General features: G+C 32.9%; 1 protein-coding gene across 1 annotated transcript in view; it reads right to left on the bottom strand.

The window, feature by feature from the left end:
* LOC107173255 (puratrophin-1) overlaps positions 1-27,278 on the bottom strand; it is a 186,078-nt gene that overhangs the window by 69,322 nt on the left and 89,478 nt on the right. Inside the window, exon 4 of the mRNA XM_089225794.1 lies at positions 12,712-13,246. Coding sequence (XP_089081920.1) covers positions 12,712-13,246 — 535 coding nt within the window. The remainder of the gene's footprint in view (positions 1-12,711; positions 13,247-27,278) is intronic.

Genomic DNA, 27,278 nt, shown 5'->3' with positions numbered 1-27,278 from the left:
AAGGTAAAAAGATCTCATATCTATACTTCGGGTTTAGCGTAAGGTCAATGAAGGTTTCTCTATGTTCGAGCACATGCCGCCATTGTGCTGCAGCTCGACGGAATAACACTGCAACTGCGTTATAATATGTATACGACGGTTGTTTTTCCATCGGACGTATTATTATTACTATATGTTTATTATACTGAGCTATAGATGGAGAACTATATATTATGTATATTGTATATACATGTAAATTTAAACTACACATCTGCTACTCTACAGCTAGAATTCGCGACGGATATGTAAGTATAAGTACGTACCAATGTTAATTTTATTGTTATTATTTATTTACAAATTATTGATTATAAAAATATAATATATTATATGTTTATGTTTTCATTATTTTATAAAAAATATTTACACTTTGCAATATACATTTTCTTTCTTTCTTTCGAGATATTATAATCGTTATATTATGTATGTACGCGGCACGTACCACGAGGAGAACATCAAAAGTGATGCCAGACGTTAAGTGCCCGTAATAATTTATATCGGCCGATTAAAAGCGAAACGAACCGACGACGACGGCATATACCTAGTTCACTTTTACCCGAACACACTCAAGGCTACTATTTTACTATATAAATATAGCTGCTCTATACTATATTATATTATTGTATTTTATATATGTATACTGTACTGCATGGCTGCGATATATATACCTATAGTCGTGTGTGTGTAAATGTACCACACAGTTTTATACTTGCCTATCTATCTATATATATATATATATATATTATATAGGTACACGCTAACGCACTATTATACTGGGATACATAAATTCTACATTTACGCCTAGCCATCATATGGTCAGTCCAGAGAAACTTTGCGAAGAGATTTATGTGCCGAAATTTTCTTTACGTTCAAGTACGTATCATGCGACGTTCCGAGGTGAAAACAAATTTTGCACGCGTTACACGTTATATACGATATATATGTATAGGTGTAGGTGGGCAAATCGTATTATATATATATATATTATTTTTTATTATTATACGAACGATCCGTAGAAAGGTTATAAAAAAAAAACTGTCAGTAAACTACTCGACACGTTGTAATTAGACAATCATCTAACACAACGTATTATAAGTAAAATAATAATGCCCATTACATACTAGTATGTACTAAGTAGGTACCGTAAATGTAATATTATTATGACATTACGATTTTAATAATATAATCCACACACCACGCAACACATAAATCTTTCCTATCTATGTGAGTAATATATTTTATATTTCTTACCGGATAAGCCCAAAATGGCACAATTACAAGTTATATATTTTATTAAGTACGATTATGGGCAAATATCACCGCTGAAGTACGAAATAATATCGTTGTACTATATATAACGGTCATAATTTTATTTGTTTGATGTTTACCTAATAACCTATACAGTATGCTAATCGATTACAACATTCTATTTGAACTGTTGTTGAACATGTTATAAAATAAAAACTAAGTGTTAATACATAGACCACTGACATTTAAACGTATATAATTTATACTTAACTATGCGCATATCTCGTATATCTGTACATATACAAAAGTAGGTAGGTATAGGTATGCGTCGAGACCTAAGAAGTAGATAATTTATGTAAATGCCAAATAAATTCTATTCAAACGAAATGAAAAAAACTTTATATATAATAGTATCATAATAAAAATGCATTTTATATATTTTTATTATTAAAAATATTTTTTCCGACTTTCAGAGAATTGTGTACGTATAGTAGGGTTGTTATAATATTTACCTATATAAATATATTATTAACATAATATAAATACCTAAATGACATTTATGTATTTTAAATATATTACGAGTATATAGTATATGGTTTGAGTAACATTAGTCAGGTCGACGGGATTCGAAACTCGTGTTCAAAGTCAAGAGAAAGCGCAAAATTGTCATTTTTAATTTCCGATCGAGTTTTATTTTTTATTTTATCTGATAATATCGATTTCCAAGGACCTTGGGGGTGCGAACTTCATGGTGCACTTGATTAGAAAACACGTCTATGTGCGTATATTATATTGTTGATTATAAACTCCGATGGTAGTGATTATGTTATGATGCATTGAATGTTCGACAGGCGGACCATCGACATCGACGATACTATAGCAGATCAATTATTATTACAAGTACCTTTATGGAATACGAGTATATCGCCAAATTAATCACGGGGCAACTTGCCATTTAATTGACCAAATACGGGCGTGTCCGATCACGCCCGAACTGCCGTATTAACGAAATGCATATAGGTATAGTTCTTCGCCGTATAATAATAATACCAATACCTACAACTAATGACTATAATATGAGTAACATACAATATATAGGCGTTTCGGGTGGTCAACTACGATGGCGAAACGAGTTTTCCAAAGCGTTCGAGCTATACCTTTATTACGAATATAAAAATGTAATTATAAAAAATAAAGAAAACCTATACCTGCATAATAAAATATGCTTACAGCAGTAGGTATCTTACAACATATTACGCGTATACCACCCACCTAACGAAGAGTGCAGTTTGACGTTCAATTTGTATTTTATCATCATGTAATTAATTACGCTGCTCGTTTGTGTTACTCGTCCGTATGATCTACTATATATCCGACATTATAATAATATTATCATGATTGTTGTATATGCGAATATACGATTTGTATTAAAACTTGTCAGTATATATAATCAAAAATTGCAACAGTGCGTACCTTTGTGAGTCGAGAAGAAAAACGTTTTCGGCTGTAATAATTTATCAATTGTAATTATTGTACATCGTTTTAACGACGACTTTCTTACAATGGTAACGGTAGAAATAAAATATATAATTTCTATTATATTATGAGTATACTTACATGATGATTAAATAATAATATTTCCTACACACGATCTCCAATTTTAGACTTATCTATAGGTATATATAATAAAAAAATAATAATCCGTTATTATTTATCATATATTTTGAATTAGAAAGATTTAATAATTAATTCCGAAATCGGATCTCTAAAGATAAAAACGATTAATTTTTCAGAGTTGATGCCTGTGATTGATGATCGTCATCAATACAATGTAAATGCGTAATAATATGTATCATGATCGTAATTTTATATATTATAGGCATATCGCGCGTTGTTAAAATATAAAATATTTTCTTCCACGCGAAAGGTTTCGAATATGTGTACGAATATATAGGGTCGAACCCTATTGTTGTAAAAACGAAGCTCCCCTCTATGATAGACATTACGGCCATTTTCCTCCATCAATGAAACAGCCTATTCGTCCTCTGTTAACTTTCCTTCGAAAAAAAAAAATCGAGACCATTTTCCTCTATTATTATTGTTATCACTCATCACCCTCTTATTTATTTGTTAAAAATAACGGCAGACATTATTGATTTTAAATCTAAACACCTTTACTGGAAATAATATTTTTCTATATACTATATTCACATCGACTACAAATAATTTATTAAAATTAAAAATCATTGTGCAATCAAATATAGTCAAATATATAATGTTTTTTTTTTTAATGGTACAGCATCAATAACTAAAGTTATTGGCTTAATAAATTGTTTATAATGATTAAGAACATAATAACTTCAAAATAAAATAAACATAATACACAAATTATAATCAAAAATAAGTATTTCCAACATTTAAAATTAGGATGAATATAAACACGATTTTAGTAAAAACAAAATAAGTAAGGAGGAAAACGCTTCATTTTTGGAGTAATAGCCAATACTTTAGTCTCGCGTGATATAACGGCTTATGAGTGATGAAAAAAAGTCATTCGACTCATTATACTTAGCAATCATTTTCGCACAGAAAAGTCGGAGAAGTACGATATTATATACACGTCCTATTCACTATTCACTATTGTGTGTATTACGCGTATCGTGTGTGTATGTGTGTGTGTAATGTATATTTTGTTGTACTGCAGGTTGGGTCAAGTATATTATCGTCGTTGATTGTAAACAGTACCTTTATAGAGGTACCCACATGCGACTGACGTGGTGCTGTTGCGGCGCAACTTGATTTCACTCTCGTCCGACCGCGGCGGCAAAGCGCAGTGTAATTCGTCCAAGACAAATTACACGCGAACGGTACATTATAATATACGTATAGTCTCATACGTGAACACGAAATCCGTCATCGTGAGACTTCAAAAAACACGAACGTTTAGCGGAGCTATATAATTCCGATATGTGTACGATATATATTATAATATTATAATATTACACAGCGTACGCATGGAAGCGGCAGAACAAAAATACACCTTTAATAATAATAATAATAATAATAATAATATCATATGTATACTATATTCTCTTGGCATTTTCACTTTTTGCGTCATATGTGTATATATATATATATATAGGTGTATGCACCGTGTTGCGGGTTAGCGCATATGGTATAGGTACCAACTACATGCCGATGTAATATAAGCTCACGCGTGTATGAGTGTTCGGATTATTTTTTTTTTCCCGCAAAAACAGTTACTCGCATTTTCTAATTCAAAACTCATTATTACCCGTCGACATCAGCTCGAGTCGTTCGTATTTATTATTGTTAGGTATTATTATTATTATCACACGGCAATGCGTAGCATAGACGTTATATATACGAATCGTGTATACAAAGCGCAAAGGTGGGGTAAACAACCCCACAATAAACAATTGCCCCCCTAAAAAATCAAACAAACCGATGCGAAATCCGGTAATCATGTATAGTTAATATTATACATATACGCAGCAGAGTTATACTGTTAAACATATACCTACAAGATTTTTGAATATTGTCACACTTTTAAAGGGCTTCTGAATGTGATTCAGCCCACCGACACGACTGTTAGCTCAGTAGGTAAACTACTTATATTTTACATAGGTACGTGGATATTGTCATAGCATATAATTATCGGTTTCACTTTAAAAAAAAAAAATAGATAAATAGGTGTAAAGTTTTTTTTTATGTGTTCATTCGACGTTCATCGTAATTTTACGACAAGATTTGAAGAAATAAAAAACGTTCATTTTATAAACATAAAAAACCTATCAAAATGAAATTTAGATAAGCCGGAGTTGTAATTTGAGATAACGTTACTACATTTAAATAACGACTAAATTATCATGCATATACACCAAATGTGTTATGTATACACGTCGCAGCTTATATATAAATAGAAATATGCGTTATTAACTCGAAATAACAATTTTTGCATATGATCAAAAATATTGTATTGCAGAAATGTATTTTTGGGAGAATGGGAATGGACTAATCGATATAACGAACTCAAAATCATAACTCGTTTGGACCATCACTAATTTTTTTGCCATTGTGACATGACATAATGACTGCAAAAACGAACATTATAAAAAAAACAAAAACAAATAATGTACAACGGTTTCACCGGAATCAAAATGTTGAACGTATACGTATTATAACCCAAAATTGTACAAAGAAAAAAATGTTTTTTATCTCGACTAACTCTGAAACAAGGCACGTAATTGACATTCATTAGAGAAACGAAATATTGAAAACAAAACTACAACCGATAATGTAAACAAATAAATACTATAGCCGTCACAAAAAATCGATACATTAATAATATTTTTAATTTAAAAAAGCATATCTAATAATATTAATTGATAGAATGTGTTGTTACGTTAGACAATTGGGGGTATATGACTTCTGCCAATGCTCTATAATTTTAATAACAGTTACAAAATCATTACGACATACATTGATAATAATAGCTAAACCACAACACATTAAGAAACGAATGCTTATTAAATTTAAATAAAAACATACATACATTTATTATGTATATATGTATTTATGTAAGTAAATTGTGATATTATAATGTAACCTCAAAAAGCTCAAAACACGCCGTCGTACTATGATGTTTAATCATCACTTTTAATTTCATCCCTTCTACAGTTAAACGTGTATTTTTTCATACACACTACTATATAAATTATATTGTTGTTAATCGAATAATTCGAATAACTAATTTGTTCGCGTGTAATCGCGTGAAAACCGCGTTCATTCGATGCATGATTGTGTATGCGTGTGTGTGTGTGTGTGTGTGTGTGTGTGTGTGTGTGTGTGTGTGTGTGTGTGTGTGTGTGTGTGTGTGTGTGTGTGTGTGTGTGTGTGTTCTCTTTTTAATACGTTTCATTAAATACATATATAATTGGCACACTATTAGAACCGAAACACATACAGACACAACACGAATAGGATTTTCACCAGCCGTAGACGTTATTATTATAGTTAGGTACTTGTGTCTCGTCTGCGTACTGTGTTTCACGCGGAGCACTGTTTGTGGAAACCGAAATATTATTGTTATATTATATTAAAGGAAATTAGAATGTACAGTTTTATTTGTTTCGACTTATCTGAGAAAAAAAAATGATATTGGATATCCGAGACAATTAAAATAAATATAAGCACTGTAATATATAATAATATGCACTATTGTGTTGTGTTGTTTTACCGTCCGTTATTTTAGATAGAAACTGCAGGATTAAGATGTTAAATCCGATAATATCAATATACTGACAAATATTAATTGGACCGACGTTTCACTTGATAAAATAACTTATATAATATAATATAATGATATGGATTATGGACTACATCGTTGTTTTCTATAATTTTTACACACTTATTATTGGAATTGTTTCTGACCACGTGTTTAACATAAATGCTGTTCATTGACCCTAAAACAATTATTGACATCCAAAACTCTTTACGCGCGTATAATATTGCTGCCTCGTTATTTGAATAATATACACACATGCGAGTACTTTTACTAAACAAATATGCAATTAAATTTACTCCGCGTCATCGTTTATTTGGTGCAAAAGGGGAAAAAATTGTTTGATTATTTGGCGGCAAAGAGAAAATGTTAATTTTAGCGGAATAGCACGTATTATTATTATTATTATTATTATTATACGGACAGTGTGCGTGTTTTGCGTTGAAAATAGCTGGTCGAGGCGAACTGTACATATTTTAACTATAGGTTAAAACCGATCGTTATACACGGCACATATACATATACGATATCCAAACGGACTACTATATGTACGATTTTATCAGTACATTTTTGTCGATTGGTCCAAACGTCTTCTCCTCATTATTCTTAATATATATATATAAATAATATTTACTTTCAAACCGGGGTAAAAAAAAAATACAACTCAATTTCAATTAAAATAATCTAATGGGATATTCGTGAAAGCATATTATATAGGTATATAATAAAATCAAAAATACTATAATAATTATATTGGATGACAATCACTTCGGACATTATTTTTCGTAAGACCGTATACGAGTTAAATACTTTGGAGACATTTTTCATTTTACTCAGCACCACGGCTGAGTGCGCCTTTCCGAGTCGGTGAGAAAAAATAATAATAATAAACTGTATTTTTAAAGTAAAACTACGCCATTCGCTATTCGTCAAGAACACAACAGATCGTTCGACCAGAAATAACTATATTATACTCAACAAGAAACACTTTGACAAACGTTGTCTCTATAATATAATAAATGTGTTAACAAACAAGAAATACGCACTTCAAAAATCATAACTGTATCACTTCACACATATTACAACAATAATATTATTATATATACTATACGGTATCACCATATCGGTATGTGAGGAACGTATCGCAATATCGTATTATATAGAAAATAATGCTGCCATAACACGCAGAACTCTGGCTGGTTGTCTTTTCAAAACTATTGCTTTTCTAATCGAAAGCCTGCAGTCGTAAAGCAGTTTTGTCTTGGAATCTACAGAATATTATCTTAAGGGCAGGGTTGAAAGTCAATTAATATTGTATTTTGTTCATATAGATAAAACAATGGAAAAATATAATATAATATATTATATGAAAACACCAAATTCGATCGTATCTTTTAACGGGTTATCGGATGGATAGGTTTAAAATGGTTTATATATTATACACTCGTATACGATAAAGCCCCATTAAAAAATAATGAATGTAAAATCAATATTATTTATTATTATTTTTTCTACTCCGACACCGGCTTTTAATTTTATGTTCCTAAATTAAATATACATATAGTCATGAAGATAACAATTTTACCTAGATAAATACCAACTGCATTTTTTAAAAACAAAAAAAAAACATTTTTTTCTCCCACTTGGTTGAAAACTCTCGAGAACGTATTTCACCTAACCAGTTGCTATATATATTTTGTTGTAATATACTAATATATTGCTGTTTGTCATCATCAATGATTGCATATAGTTATAGAGTTGAGTGCATTATAATAATTTATAACCATATGATTATAATACATAATACATTATCAGCTACATACAGCCACACACGATCTCGTACTACTGCGCTGCAGTCAAAGATTTCCGTCTTTTTTATTAACGGGCGAACCGCGAGCGCGATGACAGATATGTCGTCGACGACGACTGCACATGAACTTGGCCGTGTGTACATTATATAGTCAATGAACTTGTTTTGCCGGCCGTTTTCCGTTCGCTCGCGATATGAGTAAAATAAAACACGTATGTACAAAATAATATACACAATACACATAATAGTAATATGGCATATACATAATACATATATACATATATATATATAAGACAGCGGCGGCCACACTTTGCAGTCGTTGTCGTCATCGTCGTGCGGCGGTTTCCTTTCTTTAGGTTTAACAACTACGGTGGTTGTATTAATTTCGAACCGGAATAACAATCAAGTCCCCTTATGCTCATTAACATGTTGTTTTAGGCGCATTTATTATGATTATTATTTTTACCGCCGCCGCCACCGCCACCGCGACAGCCGTTTTCCACGCACTTCAACCGTTATACACTATACTCATCTTAAATATACACCACTCTTCTCATCTTTTATAATATGACAACATGAGGGTATACCCCGTCACAGAATACGTAAAAAAACCAAACTTGTACGTGCTTAGATAGTTGTTTTTTTGTTTTTGCTTAACGAGCGCAAACGACCGACGGCAACAACTGCGTCTGCGGACGAGTACAGCTGCGGCGATATTATTATTTATTATTTTTTCAATGGACCCTCGAAAAAAAAACCAAATATTTTAAAAGCTTTGGAAAACTATATTGCCTTGGCTAAAACCATATTAATGAGGTTAAGTTAATCGAGGCGACAGCTATAGTATGAAATGTGAATATTTTAAGTTTGTATTATACGATTATATAATATGGTATAATTATGTCGAGTATATTTTTGATTATTATTATGTGTTTATTTTATACGAATTATAAACTCTAATCATTTGTCGTGTACTCGTGCACACACAACAGCTGCACTGTCGTTGGCATAATCAGCCTATCATTTCATCGTAAATGTAACGTCATCAAGGACAAATATTTAATTTTTTTTAATCGAAAATTAAGATTATGAAATGCTAACACACACACTTGTTGACCGAATATTATAAATTGGATAATTCACAATAAATTTATTTACAAGACAGAATTATATTATTTGATAGAATCATTTTTTTTTTTTTTTTTTTTTTTGGCGTGGGAACAAGTAATATGTGACAGGGAATTTATTAAAACAAATTCCATTGAAGCATTACTATTGAAATACCATACGCAGTCTCATAAAATATTTGGTTTTCTGACTGATAGTTCGATTAAAACGAGTGGGAGCAAGCGTCTGCAGTGGGAAGAAACAGCAGTGTGTATAATGTATAATATACAACGGGTTTTATATTATTTAAAATTTAATCATTGCATGGTATAACGAACATGCATTCTCGTCTGGGTCTTAGATGTACAAAACCTTTTTTGAAACCATAACCGTTTGACACACGCACACATCTCATTATCGTACCACACACAAACTAAACAATTTATGTGTATACTTATTATATTTTCAATTTTCAAATAATCAACCGTGGCAACAAACCTGTGCTGCACAGTGCCATGGGTCAATATCCATAATGCATAATAATAAAAATATTACAATATAATAACATAAATAATAGAACCCTCGAACAAAACGACACAAATTGCTACAGCATGCGAGCGATCCCGGATAGTACGTCTCAAGTCTCAACTATATAATTCTGTGATTTACTGGAACAGATTTTCCCCGTCGCGCGTCGTTTCGATTTCGTTGTTTTCATAATATATAGAATATGCGCGTATGCGTAAAGACTTCAGAGTCGGAATGATAGTGTTTGAAATGTGAAAATGCCTAATGTGTCGAGAAGTACCTTAAAAACTTTCCCCTGCCGATTAGACTGCATATAGTCTGTAGCCAAACGACCATATTATTATATATATGGTCGGCATACGTTTATATATAGGCGTACAATGAGTGCCGCCAATACGTAAGTAAAAGTGAATTCGCTCACATTTTATATATGTATCATGTAAATGTGACAAACGATATACCTAAGCTCATCTCGTATATAGATACTGCGTTTAATGAACAACCTAGGAGAATACTCAAATCTGATGGTATGGATAAATTATTCAGTATTATTATTATGCTGTAGGAATGTAACTACGTATATATAAAGATATAATATTAAAACAAATATATCGCCAATTTATTTTATGGTAAAATAGGTTGTGGTTATGATAAGGATACTGCAGTTGGTGATTGAAGTTATAACCACGTGAACACCAGAGTCTTATCTTATATGTATAATGTTGTGGAGTGAACCATACCCAAAACATATAACAAACACGCACACACAAAAATCCATAATCAACGAAAAGTGAAACGGCAATCACGGTCACCATCGCCGACAATCCGTTTGAAATGTATGTGTCATGTGCGTGTTCTCAGCCACTCCTTAGCCCACACTTGTAAGTTATAACACTATTATAACAAATAACAGGGTGATTCACCAGCAACTGTGCCCACTCACCCTTGTTTTGTCTTATAATACAGTTGTTCGATATAGGATTTTGCAATTTTTAAATAGTTATTCAAACTAGATATTTTTTACTTTAAATTAACTAGTAGATAGGTGGTTGACAGTTGGTATGTTATCTAAATCAAAGTTGAATCCAGAAATGTATGACTTGAGTTTATATACAAAAGAAAATACTCCCGAAAAATTATATTAACAAAAATATAAATTAGATGTACCTAATATTGAATAATATAGTATTAATTATATTGAGACAATTTGTACGAATTGATCATGGAATAATAATAACTATATCATTTTCAAATCATCATAACACCTATATTTTCCAAATCTATTATCATAAAACTATATTATCTTAGTACCTATACATAATGTTTAATATAGCTTGAAAACTACTCTTTTGAATTTTGATTAAGATAAACCAAAAAAGTAATAGCAGGTTTTCGTTCAAAAATCAAAATCGTATATGGTCACAGCACGCTCTTTTTATGGCACAAAACGACAAAACTACTCAAGTATTCCAAAATATGGTCATTAAGTAGGTGTATGTGTACTTAACAAGTCCCTAAGATTTTAAGCCGTTACATGCTAATAAAGCAAAGGGAGCTGGACATGCCTGCAGAATGCAGATGAAGAATCCTGATTTACAATGTTTATATATTATATTCTTGTCTATACCTACCAACAATATCAAACAATAACGTATTTATGAAATGTCTAAAACCCAGGCCGCCATATTATGTATTATAATCGAATCTTTTAGTATGACGCACGATACGTGTGATGTATAGGTATACCTTCGTATGTGTTAGTGGCCCGTGTCGACGACCGTCGTCGTCGTCGTCTTCTCCGCATAGCAAAGCCGAATAATATTATATAATAATATAATAGATGACGTGCGTTGTACTCGTCGTGACAATCGTCATAGTCGTCGTCGAGTCTCCCAGACCATTTCGTAATTAGTCACACGCACGATATAATACTCGGCAGGGACAATATTACAATAATTGTTATTTTGTATACACCGTCCATAGATATAAGTCGGGACGTTTAGGCTGGTATTGTGTATAACCATCACATCGCACGAGAAATTGAGAATTATTGGTTGTCTAAAAATTCTAAAAATTGTAGGAAAATAACGAAATTAATTCGTATTAATGACGGCAAGACGAACGCCACAATGACATATATATGTATATACATAATATGTATACCTACGTAATATTGTGTATCCGATATTATGGACGAACTGAAATCTCGACCGCTTATCTCTGTCTGCGGGTGATAAGTACGTGACAATAATTACAATGTTTAAGCGTGAAGCTAGATAAACGGGTAGTTAGCAAAAATTGGGGGAGACAATAGAATTCAAATAGTTCGTACCTCACATTGATATTGTTATCGGAGTGGTCCATAGAAAACAACTCAACCCTGAAAAAAAACCCAAAAATTGTTGGATATAAGTGCGCCTAAACAAACCCAGCAAAACTCCTATCAGAGATGTTTGTGTTTTGTCTAAAATAATATATCTAAAAAAAAAACTCTTAGTGACATATTATAGGTAACGTGACCATACGGAAAACAATATACAGTCGTCTGCAGTTTAGATAATATTATAAGTTAGAAGCTCAAAATATTTCATTAAGCGTCGTAATAAATTTTTATTTTTAATCCAAATGACTCTAAAACTTCAAAAAATAAAAATAAAAACTGTCATCTAAAACTCACCGTCATTGTCGACCGCCGGACTGGATCTGTCTTGGGTCGTTGAGTCCTCGGGGTCGGAGTCGATGTGTGGTATAGAGTTGTCGGCGTCATCGTACACGCTGCTGCCATTGTTTTGCTGCTGCTGTTGTACGGCGACTTTTGTGCGATCGTCGTTGTCAGTGGCAAATGTCTGATGTGGTAGTCGTGTCGGCGACTGGCACGTCCGGTCTTGACATCCGTAGCAAGGGTACGGTATCCGGTCCAGTGGCACCCTGTGAACCGACCTGTCGACCACTGCCACCAAGTGTTTGAGCGTGGCGCTCAGCTGTTGCAGGTCACCGGCCAGCATAGCCGCGTTATCGGTGGACAGTCGGCTCCGGAGCCGGGCACCTGAGCCCACCCAGTTCACCGTCAGTCCGGCACTGGCCACGTCCAGTGACAGGTACGCGTCAGACGGCGGTGCGCCGCCTGAGCAGCAACCGATTGGCGCCACCAGATGAGTCAGCACGCCACGTCGACCGTGGCTGAGTGGCCACCCTGCCCAAACGTCGCAACACTGCAACAACGCAAATAAAAACAAACTCAATTAGAGAAGGACACAAAAATGACATGAAATTTCATATTATAGTATGTACATTTTCACGCTTTAGAATGATATCAAATCTCACTAACTTAAATCCATATTCTATGTGGATAACTAATAGCACAAACTATAGTTAAACAACATCAGATATCCAAATTACCGTTTCCGGGGGTAGATAGAAAGATATATTAAATATATTTAAATTATTAAATACATATAGGATTTTATTTTAGTTATAATTGAGCCTTATTGTTTTACTAATAATAACACTTACAAATAATTGTATGTACTTTACGTTCTGGGTCTAACTTTATTGTAGTTCTACGGAGTTCAGTCTCGGTAAAATGTGTTGTAATCTAATGTGTGCGAGTGTGTGAAAAGTTTCAGGTTTTTCACTAAAAACAGTCACCACAAACATTACATAATATAAAAGGTATGGGACGGATCGGCGTCAGTAAATTATATTCATACCGTCGTGAAATTATGTAGACTTTTGCTGCTGATGTACATCAAGTAGCATCTATCGGGGATAACGGTAGCGAACGTATTAAAATAAACCCGAACCGACCAAACGTGAACGCAAAATGGCGGTGCCCCGTGGAAGTAATTTATTTTTAGGCTTTCTTTGGAGTTCGATCTACAACGATGACGATGGACCCCCGTGCGACACACGTGCGCGAAAAAGGTCAATATTTACATTGAAGTGGCATCATGTGGGTCGTGAACGTAAACACACGATACTTAAAAACAATACGCCGCATCGGAAACATCGACCTCGTTGATTATTTTATATTATAATATATTCATACTGAAGCTCCCTCCATCGCCATCACCACCACCTCCAAGGATGACACTGCATACTTTTCGAGCTGCTATATTATTATAATCGCGGCGCGCAACACATGTCTTCTTCTCAAACCCACAAACACGATATAGGTATAGTACCAATAATATTATGATAAGTTACACTATAATACTTTAATAGTACCTAATACCGCGGAGTGATTTTCATTTCCGGAGTAATACTACGTAGTTTTTACGAGCCCCGAACGTTTATTTATCATAACACTGTCGAAAAAAGAAAATTATTATTATTACTGTATAGTCGATTGTTGATAATTTGCTGTAAATAGCAAATTTTAGATTTTCACCTTTTATTTTACACGTACGAGTAAAAATTCAACATTCATATTTCATACAATATTATATATTGTATACGTTAAACAGTAATTTTGGTTTACATAATTACTTTGATTGCGTGTCTGTTTACCTTTCATCGTATATACATTATTAGTATAATATTATACTGAATCGAATGTTTTTTTTTACGTTTATTATACCCGCGATCGTTAAATGACACGAATAGTTCAAAACGAGAAAAAAAAAATCTTAAATCGACGATGGATCGATGAATGAAAAAACATTATCAGAGTTCGACGTTACCGCAGTATAAACCATAGCAATAGTGTGTAAGCTGCCCGAATTTCTCTATAAAATATTACTGGTGCAGAGCCTCTTCCGGTCCGTGGTATACGCTAGCTGGTACCGCTGGCATCATACGTCACTCGTTCGCGGCGTATAATAATATACTCGAATCGTATACCTTAGCGTATAAATATAAAACTGAATTTATTTTTAAACTGCAGACAGCAGAGCCTGACGGATCGTCCTAACCGTAAGACGTCTAGAACATGTCTTGCGTATAAATTAATATAATAATAATATATAATAATATGATGATGTGTATACATAAATACGTCCGCACGTAACCACGATCCGTGGATAAAAAAAAAAAAACAGTTAGTCGTTGAATTGAATCATTAAAATAATATAATATGTACCTATAGTCGGTTTCGTACTCGGCGGATTGTACCTATATAGATAATAAACGATCAAATATAATGTAAACCGGTAGGTCGAACAAAATTACGATCGTAAACTATGCCGCCGACATCGCCACTTTGCGAGAGGATCCTATCGGAATTAATTTTCCCGACACTGCACAAAACGCGAGTAATCGTCGAGACTCATTAACGCACACATTGATAGGGTGAGCGGACAGGGGAAGCCAGAAGAACCGTGTCTGTTCCTGCGTGTTCAGACGATGAGGACGATGTTTTCCGGTCAAAACAACAATCCGATATAGACACCTATATATTGCTGCAGCGTTCATGGTCGACTTGCGGAGTCCCCGGTAGTGCGGCAGCTTATACATATTTCGGACCACACAAAATATACGACTCTTTGGTCGGTGCGAGTAAACATAAAAAATATTTTAAAAAATCCACTATAGCACATCACAAACGCCGCACACCACCCCTACAGGAAGCAATAACAATCGACCAATTTAACAGTTCAACGAACACGGATGGTGGCACGGCTAGGGGCTTCCCGGCAACACGAATTAAAGTCGCCGGAAAACCGAAAACAGTATAGTAGGTAGTAAATAGTAGTAATAATAATAATATAACATTGTGATATACACAGTTGTTATTAATTCGTTCGACAGTCTAAAACAAAGCGAGTATACCGCTGCGCTGTGCAGGGCAGATTGGGTATAATAATACGATGGTGGGTGGATGGGTGGGTGGGTAAGGGTAGAGACGTTTATTATAATTTATTGTCGATGCCAAGTGATGCGGAATTTACGACGCAAAAACTGCGGAGGGTTTTTCGGGTGAAAAAATGCAAAACGAAAATTGTATTTCGTACCGGACGAGAGTAAACGCCGCCGACGCCGTCGCTTTATTGTTATTAATACTTATTATTGTCGATTTTTCACCGCACCCTACGCGTATATATATATATATATATATATATGGATATTATGCGCCTGATACGTCCTGACCACCGTATCGTACACTAAATAATAATAATAATAATAACATTAATAGCGCAACGCTTGGCGGCGAAGTAGAATCGTAAAAAAAGAAAGAAAAAAGGTTGTTTGGGTTATGCGGACACGGCGACGACGACGTGCCGACCGTGTACCATTCGGATTTGCATACGCGTGTGTAATATGTCCGGCGGCGGCGGTGGCACTAATATAATATTATAATAAAATGTACAATGTATTGTACGGATACGTGTGTAGGTTACGAGCAGATAAAACAATAACGGAAGGAATTTGCACGCGCGCGAAGAAAAACCTCATCGGCATGATATTGTGCGAATAATATATAATATTTATGTAGGTGAACTATTATTGGCATACGATATGATTCACCAACCACGCTCGACCATTTTTCCGTCAAAAATAGTTTTCCAAAATATGATTTTTGGAATTTATAAATATAGTCACTTGTCCAAAACATACTTTCAAATTTTAAAGATTTTTTGCTCTACTTAAGAATAGTGTGTGGTGATATAATTTTCTATTTTTTAAACGAATGTCTCCTTATTTTCTACTATAAATTATTTGGTGAATAATTTTATGGAATTTGACTATCAAAATCAAAATTGGAATGAGTACTTGGTTTTTGATTTATTTAACTTTGTGTACTGTAAAGATAATAAATATGAAAGGTCCACATTTTTTTGTATATAGAAGTTATGGGAGCTATAATGAATAAGCTTGTATTAATTCATCAACTCGTAAAAATGGACTTATATATATTATACATATAAAAGTATAAAACCAATTCATCTCATTTTTCTAAATTTACTTTTAAAAACTATTATCCTTAGACTTTAGCTTAAACATTTTAATAAATGAACATTCACTCGTTTTAATTTTGAATAAGATATATCAACATTTTAAACAAAATAATTATCTATCTATAATAATAACTCACAGTGAAAAAAGTGGAATTTCAAATGAAAAATAGAAGTCTGTTCCACCACAGAACACTTCTTAAGTAGTACAAAAAATCTCAATAATTTTAGAAATCATATGGTCTTGAATAGGTTTATTTATAAACACCAACAATTAGAGTTTGAATAAAATCATTGTTAAATAAAAAACGGGGATGAGCATGCTAAATGAATCATCCTGTATAATATTGTAAATTGTTCATTTGAAATATGTGTTTGTATACACATGCTGTAAATCAGTGAAGTTCTGAGGGGATTAAAGGTCGCAGTTATACGTTATACGTTATCGAGCGATTATAAAATGCCACGTGTGCTATCGGCGCGAGAACGGAAACAGTTTAAATTTAATAAAACCGAAAGGATTACGACTTGCAACGGAGACCGCACGACGGTATTATAGTGTCTGTATAGCTTCACGATGAACCATTAATCGTCGTCAATTATTCGAAAGCAAACGCATACCATAACATTCGTAAAACGATTACACTTTATCAACAATAAGAGTCTGGTCGACGATAATGTTTACGGGACGTTTTTACTGCAGTTTTTAGACGTTCGAACGTATAATAATATATTAAATTAATGTACCTATATAATATTATAATTTATAATCAACGAGTAAAGATTTTCAAAATGGATACCTCGTATTAAAATTATATGAAATGCCAAACAATGTATAGGTAATATATTAAATCCATATTATCAGTAGGTACTTATTGATATTTGACAATGTACCTTCACCTAATATAAATCCATTAGTAATCTGTAATATCGATAAATTTAATGAAGTAGAATTAGAAGTACTTGTTTACATTAGGTGCTCTGAAACAACTTTATGCTAGATCCCAATTTACAGTCTGTCAACAAAATTTTGTTGCTTTAGAGGAAGTAAACCACGAAAAAGAATTGGGTTTACGATCTATTGCCACCTAAGAAGCAACTGGATCTGGACAAGGCTTTATTAAATGTTCATGTTCAACACGATGTCAAAATAACAGATGTAAGTGTTTAAAAAATAAAATTCATTGCAATTCAAAATGTCATCCTAATTTACAGTGTTGCAATAAATACATTTAACCAATTTTTATTAACTTAAACATATGAAATACCTATATATATATTTTTTTTTTTTGTAATAATAGAATCCTATTATTAACATTTATTTTGTCTTTTGTCTTAACGAAGTTTGAAATAAATTTAAAAAAGTATGTTGTATTTATTCCGAATAAGTATACCTACGTTCTACATAGATTTTTGTATTTTATAGAATAATATAATAGTAATAATAATTAATAACTGCATGTTAGTACACTATCCATACAATTTACAAATTATCTTTTTTTTTCATTTTTATGCATTATATTCTGTAATATTAAATTGATACCTACTTTGTTATAAATATTTTTTTGTGAGCTAATAAAATTAATAATTGTCTTTATTATTATAGAAGGAAATTTATTTTTTTGGATTATTTCGCTATTCTACAGATTACCAATTTGTTGTTTGTCATTTTATGAAATGCCTATAGTTATTATACAGAATATTTAAGAAATGTGTGTAAAAAAATTTATTATACACTTTTTTAAAAACCACCAGGTATTATATAGAATTCCTAGGCATTTTATACATTAAATATATTATACACGTTGCCGCTAACATATACATATATATATTTAATATTATATTGTTATAAAATAAAAGCCGATCTTCAGAGTAGATATTCATTGTGCGTGTGAGCGTCCAGGCGGCGCCAGCGAATAACATAATATATTATTAGATAAGTATAGGTATATACAATCATATTATTATATTTTCATCATTAATGTAGTGTCGACGACGAAGGTGACCGAAAACAATTGTCCTGCAGGGTTCTTAGGGCCCTAACTGTGGATCAGCATGAGATGACCATAAATGATAAGGATTTTCGCATCGTTATCATCGGCGCGATCGTTTGTAGGTATACAGGTTAGGTTACAACGGTTATAGGTTATCAGTTGTCTGTATGCTGCGGACTTGCAGATTTCGTTTTTTATTACTCGAATAATTTCTCCGGTCTACGATAATCGCATTGTCGTCACATATAATAATTGTGAACGCGAAAACGTTCATAAATTATAAAATATATATACAATACACACACACATTATATATATATATATATATATATATATATATATTGACGTTAGAAAAACTGCGAAAAAGTACCATTCGTTATTAAAATAATATTAAATTCGACCACCGTGGAGTGATGACCATGGGGTGGTCGAAAATCACGAGCCATATTTTTGTTTATATATAGGTATCCCTATCCCTCAACATTGATAAATAAAATATTAATATTTCATTCATAAATCCTAATGAAAATGGATATTATATATATAGTATGTTGGATTGATTGAGAATTATAAATTATTATGAAAATATATAGGACAACAAGTTAATTCCTGCCTAGGTAGAAACTATATTATAATATATTATTATACCTATACGAATTTTTATTTTTTCAACGCGTTCACCCATTTTATGTCCGAAATCTGAATCGCCACTGGTCATCGACTTTGCAGTGTCAGCATCAGTATAATAATATGATATGCACATTTATAATGAGAATATCAATATAATATATTATATTGCGTACATACACGTAGTCGACCAGTCATGGACTGCTCTCTTGAGGTGTCAGTGTGCAATGAGGTATTATAAAAATGTAATATATTACGATAATATAAATATATAGTATTATACCTAACTAGCACATCGGCTCGAAAGAGTTAAGCACTTACCGCACTGCAGACGCTCTGGTCGGATACAATTTATATTACATCAATAAAACGAGGCACAATAACGAACGTCGATCATATACATAACGATATTTGCGCAGCAGGCGAAAGACTGTTTTCCGCGATAGGATTATTCCGACACAATCATACTTTACAACCGCATATCGATATTATAAGGTTTATCAGTTTTTGTCTGTCTCTCTGTCTGCTGTACCACTCTCTTTCTCTATCATTTTATTTCACTCTTTCGTTCGTTATCTATTACAGTTTTTCCATCGACTATGATAATAACATAGGACACACATTATTTAGAAAAAAGAAAAAAAACTTTTAAAGTTACTTAAGATATTTTTTACACGATTATATAATAAATCATTACATTAAACTTTGAAATAAAAATAAAATTTTTCGCTTTTATTACTATCGTTATCTTTTTTTAAAGTTTTTAAATTTTTAATAACCTGAAGCAGACTATATTTTTTTGAAAAATTTAATACATAAAAATCGAATTTTTGACTAATATTTAAATATTAATATATTTATAACTTATACGATATTACAACTAATATTAAAACTACTTGTACAAACTTTGATGACACCGAAAAATATTTATTTGCATTGGAAGTTGGAATAAGAAATTATAAATTTATGTTGTCATTAAAATAATTTTTAATTGTTTTTAATATTGATAGCGATAACAAATAACAAGAAATATAATTTTCTTCAAACATATTGTTTTTTTCCTTTTTTTACAACGACTTTAAGTTATAGGAAATAATATACCAATTATTATTATTAAAATGAAATAATTTTTGAAATAATGAGTATTTTACAATGATAATCGTTGTATGTGTGAATAATACTACGTCATGTGATTTAAGAAAGGGTCGGAAGAGATCGTATTTTATTCAACATAGTAAGAAAACTCTATAACCAATAAATATGAGAAATTATGTTTCATTATGATTATTGAAAAGTACGGACTATGCACAAATAACGATCCCACGGTTTGGCTGTTACAGTGCTCATCATGTCAGTAAACAAGTGTTTTCATTAAAAAAACAAGAAACCGTCACACGAGCGTTATAATAATATAATAATGTATGTGCGTGTGTGTTCAATTTTCGAGACCGACGACAATGTGATTTCGATAAGATCAATACTGCATATACGGGTAATATATTATTATGCAAACAATGATGGCTTATGATTTTATAAGTATATAATATAATTACCATATAGTCCATGTTATGATTATATAATATTGAATTATTATATGTTATTTGTACATAATATTATAATATTATAATAATATGTACATAGAAAAGGGCACTCGATTGTACCAATGTGTGTTTATTTACATAGTACCTAAAAAGTGACGTAAACGGAGATGGGTAAAATTTAATCGGCACGTTTTGACAAGTCCGTAGCCAATGCTGGGGGGGGGGTAAATATTTGAAATTTAAATATTTTTAATTGATAGTATATTTATACTATATACCCTCCCCTTAAAAAATAAATAAATGAAAATAAATATTGTGTTGGCTACGGCTTTGCGTTTTCATGATATCGTTGAGGGGTCAAACGATATAACTCCATATACATATTTATATACTATATATTATGAGATACATAATATTATAATTTATAATATTATACACCCGCGACATTGCCAATCATAACCTTGATCGGTGAACACTCATTACGACTTAAAAGACGTATAATATGTGGCATGTCTATACGTCTGGCGAACCGTAACAAATGGTACCTATATGTCCATAACGAAGCTTATCAGCTCGTTGAACTTATATAAATATAGATTCGTTATGTTATCATCACGAGCTTATAGTTACTGCCTACATATATATATATATATATGTGTGTGTGTGTGTATGTGTGTGTGTGTGTATAGAGTGTTATCATTGATAACTTATCAACATCGGAAAAGTTCATATTAATATCACGATATATACGCGCTCGTTGTCCGCGGGTTCGTTCGTTCGTGTGTTTTGTAATGTGTGTGTTCATTCATACCTATACTTTGAGTCATATTTTTATTCCGCGTAACTGTTTACGTCATTAAATGATCGAATAAGCGCATGCGGCCAGAGCGCACACACACGCACAAAACAAACGACCACCACCGCAGCAGCGGCGTACCGTTATCTGTGTTTTTTAAATTACAGATTACTATTATATGTGCGCGTGTGTGTGTGTGTGTGTACCGGCCATGGTTTATTGACATTGGATCTCCTTAAATGTAGATCAATTGGATTCGGAACGGGTTTCACTGCTATGATAGGTCTCGTCTCGTTTAATTGTATGTGAAATTCAATAAACCAAAAAATTTTTGGAGGTCGAGACATAATATTATTTGCTCAACGATATCGTTCTCGGCACCGAGAATTCGAAGTACCCATATATTGTATACGAGGTACACTGGTAAGTGGTAATATACTCGTAATAATGGGAAACGGCTGCAGACCGTACAACTATACACAAAAACTCCGCGGCGGTAAACCTTTTTCACAAGTCAACCCTTTTTTTTATTATTATTATTATAATTCATACCGCACATACCGGTTTTCTAATGCACCGTTTGAACTCGTGCCGGTTCCTCCCAACCGGTATGCCACCTCAGTCCGATTTTCACGAACATTTTCCCAGGTGCATGTCGAAACAAAATAAATACACAGGTATATAATAATCAAACATCGGCGTAATATCACGATACCCGTCGTCCGATAACGGTACACATGTATAGGTACACACAAACAATAAACGGCTCGAGTTAACCACATACCACGTATATACGAGTATATATGTATATATATATATATATATACATGTATATTATAAGATAATCCAGCAGTGGGTTAATTCGATTATTGAACATTATGTATACGATTAGGACCGTGGGCGTGGGAGTGCTGCTGCAGCTGCCAAAACAATCGGCGCAGACCGGTAGCAGTCGGCCGCGTGCGTGTAAATTTTATGAAGGGCAAGTTGAATAACACAATTATTATTAAATTCGTGAAAAAATAATAACAATTATATAACTACAATACGCGCCCACCGCGAGAATATAACACAACACACAACATTACATTATTACCTACCATCATCACAATATACGTATATGTGTATTGTGTGTATATATATATATATATAATATAAGCATTAATATGTTACGAAAAGAGTTCAGGAGTGCGTGTCGGGCGACTCGTGTTTGTTTGACAGACGTGCGAAACGAAAACGCGGGCGTGTAACCGCAAGGGTGGAGATGGGAAGGGGGCACGAGGCAAAAAAATGTGCAAAAATTTGAATTTAAATCGGGAGAGAAATCGCGATTGCCGATCGGGAAACCGCGCGCGATCGGGCAACACCACGTCTATTTACACATATTATTATTATTATTATTATCATTTTATGTTTACTTGTACCTTTATACATATAAATGTTATAATAGTTTGACGCGATCACGTTCGTTTTACATATTATATTATACATATATGAATATAATATATACGCTGCACGTATCGATGGTCAGAGGTACATACCTATAGTATACCAGGTTCTGTAGGTATATATACCAACGAGAATGGCGTTATCGATGATGGCTTTCACACGATGCAAGACGCGTCGTATATAATATCGCGTTTAGGGATCGAATTTGTATACGTTAGAGGTACCTCTATATGATATTATTATGTGCGAGCAAAGAGGAATGGAAACAACCGAAAGCTTTCTAACTCCTTCGTCAACATATCACGCGTCGCGCGACGTGTCGATCATCCGACGGCGGTGGAAAATGTCGTGTGGGTCGGGATCGACACGATCTATCCGTCGCCTATGTTGCAACAGTCGATCCTGCGACTCCTAGGCGCACATGGTAGGGGACCGGGAGGGGCACGTATTATTGATGGCGAGAGGGTGAGTGGGAGGGAGGAGCGAAAACCGATACGCTTCCGATGGAGAAGAAATCATCACATAATAACTGCAGTTATATTATTTACTCTATTAAACTTTGATGATGGTTGTTAAATAATACCACTGAGGCACTCACCAATAGCCTAATACATATGTAATAATGTAATAATGTACATAAGTCTATTTTTATTTATCTATCCCATTTTTGCAGCGACTTCTTTATAATATATTCATTTATTGCAATATTTATGTTTTTATTATTATATTACTAATTAATAATTAGGTATGTAATACTAATTACTATGTAGGTATATTATAGTCAAATATGACGCAGTCTTTAAGAAAACTATTTAATCAAAAATATAATATATCTATAAATTATAATCATTTACTGAAAAATTGTTATTTTTTGGCCAATAAATATTATTTTTACATAGATACCTACACCAATTTATATAATATGCAGCTGTATATAATATATATACGTACAATCAGTGCTTGACTTTGGAAAGAAATAATAGAAAGGTACAACTGACTGCACGCTAATGTTATGCGTCTCGTTAGAGATTATAGTTAATAGGAAATAGCCATAATTAACTGTAGTAGCTAATTAATTGTCATAGTACAACTACAGTAGACCCCCTCATTACCCATTTATTACGCCCTCAGACGTATAATTACAATATAAACCAACAAACATCTCATAACAATTATTATAGATACAACAAATTTCAACCATATAGGCATAAGCATGCGTAGTTGGTAGACTTTTCGCAAACAATTGAAGTACTTACCTGATATTGGAATTTTTTTAACGGATCAATAATGAATTAATTGTTCTTCAATTTTATCATAATATATTCTATAATATATTACGACTACATAGTATGTATATATTTTTTGTTTAAAATATATGAAATCAATGAAAATAAATATTTTATAAATATTATGTTTATATATAGCTGCAATAATAGCACCTCCGGCGGAGGTGACCTCGTCGAATATACATATTTTAATGATTATATGGTAATAATAATACGCATTTGCCGCCGAGTGCGCTTACACCGGTCGAGTTTTTTTTCTGCCAAACTGCACCGGAAATGCGTAGGCCACATCACTGTGCGGTATACGGCCGAACACCGGTCGGACGAGGCACCTACACGGTCGTAGTCGTGTTGCACGTGTACAATGTATGCGTGCGGTAATTATTTAATTAGGTAGGAATACAGGTACTTTTATTTTAATAGGTTATATTATAAGTCATAATATTATATACACTGAAGGTGCGGTGGTTGAACGGGAACTTTGGAGTTGTGGTTCGACCGATTACAATTCTTAGTATTATGATTTGATTATTGATTTGACGATAGGAGTTTTCAAAATCTATTTTCTCATTACTCTTATATCATGGACGTTTCGATTAACGATATTATATTGTTCTTTGCGACAGTTATGTTCGGCTCCTAACGTTATTGGCTCTATAATATATCATTGTTTAAATAAACCGCTGTACCATATACCACCACAGAATTTCGCCCGAATATATCAGAACCCGTAAAAAGCACCCCTTCAACTCTAACCTATCCTAACCCGAACCTGTAACCACATAACCCCGAATAAATATCAAATCACCCGAGTTAACCTTAAATTTTCAAAAACCTAACATAACCTTTGATAAGTTTGTTATCTAACTATAAGATTTACACGTAGATTTAAAAATAAGTTTTTCCTGAACAGCTTAACCAATATTAGCGATGTTGCAGAGTATCCAAAAGTTTGTTCTAATTTTTTACTCCAGTGTTAGTTTATACATCTGCGAGACTGCGAATATAATATCCAGTTTCACCAATAAATTACTCGGGTGCAAAGCCCCGATAATAATAATGTTGTATAATATTTAAAAATAAGTTTTTCCTGAACAGCTTAACCAATATTAGCGATGTTGCAGAGTATCCAAAAGTTTGTTCTAATTTTTTACTCCAGTGTTAGTTTATACATCTGCGAGACTGCGAATATAATATCCAGTTTCACCAATAAATTACTCGGGTGCAAAGCCCCGATAATAATAATGTTGTATAATATTGCAGCAGCTGCAGCGGGTACTATATTATGCAGTTTTTTGTTTCACGATCCGACGACGGTTCGTGTGTTTTCTTTACCGACGGTTTACACGTGCGTGTCAATCATGAGTATACGGTATAAGCTCATTTTTTACTGTGAGGACAAGTACAATATTCCCCTTTTCGAAAGCACTATACATATTTATTTACATTATAACTATAAATGTAATAGATAGGTGTATATTATAACCGTCCCGTCGTGATTTATTACTATTTAATTCACCTTTAACGATTTATTAATATTATTCGTGCGGGTTATCGCATTTTAATATAATATATTATTTTATACGCATAATAAAAGATAACGGGTCGGGAAAGGTGAAAAATTCTTCAAACACCCCATGGAATATTCGCGCATAAATTACACGCGGAATGCGTGTATAATTGAAACGTATACATATATACATAAAAATTGTGCGTGTGTGGCTTATGCCGATTTACACGATGCAAACTATGTATGTAAATCGAAAATCATATTTGAAATTTAAATAACGAACATGAAAAACATTTGATCCGCGAGTCGCAGTAGCAGCCGATCGCCAGTCACGACGCGCTGAGTTCAGTAAAACACGGCAATTAATAACGAAACATAAAATTACTACGTTATATTATAATATACTATACGACACAGTCATGATTGCAACGGATATTGTGTGTACAACAGAATCGAGGCAATAATAATTGTGTTGGTCGATTGAAAAACAATATAATAAAAAGCTGACCGGTGACATGTAAGAATTGTAGTGCAGTGGGTCACTGGGGTGGTTATGTATGTAAAGCATATGCAGATATTAATTTTGAAAGCTACGATAAATCATTCACTTATTGGACAAAAAACGGCGCTGAGCAAACACAATATTATAAAATAAATATTTTTCGACAACTGTTATTTTATGGTTTAGGCAAGCTAACCTAACCTAGCTTAAGCTTCTTAACTCAAGAAAAAATCCAAAAAAAAAAAACTGTTTTTAAAACTTAAGCAATTCTGCAGTGTAAAAGGTCAATTTATGGGCTGGAGGGATGGAATTTTCAACTATATTTCATTGCGTAGCTATATGAACTGTTCACTGCAGAAAATTCGTTCAGCGAAGAACGTATATTGTGTTATTCTTTTCAAAAATATCATGTTGCAGTTCGAATGGCAAATCAATCACATTGTGCAATATTATACAATAGAATATAATAATGGGTATATATAATATAGTATGCAGTTACATACAAATATTGGCGGTGTAAGGTAGGGGTAACAAGAATAGTACCAGAAACATGAAGGAAGTGATGACACACAGTAAAGTGGGTATGCAAAATTAAATTGTATACGCGTCACCTATCTGACATCCATAGGTCAAATCTAATGGTAGT

Source organism: Diuraphis noxia, unplaced genomic scaffold (assembly GCF_037042655.1).
Source record: "Diuraphis noxia isolate RWA-SAM2 unplaced genomic scaffold, SU_Dnox_SAM2 contig0004, whole genome shotgun sequence".
Taxonomy (NCBI): domain Eukaryota; kingdom Metazoa; phylum Arthropoda; class Insecta; order Hemiptera; family Aphididae; genus Diuraphis; species Diuraphis noxia.
This window is presented reverse-complemented; position numbering and strand designations above follow the sequence as displayed.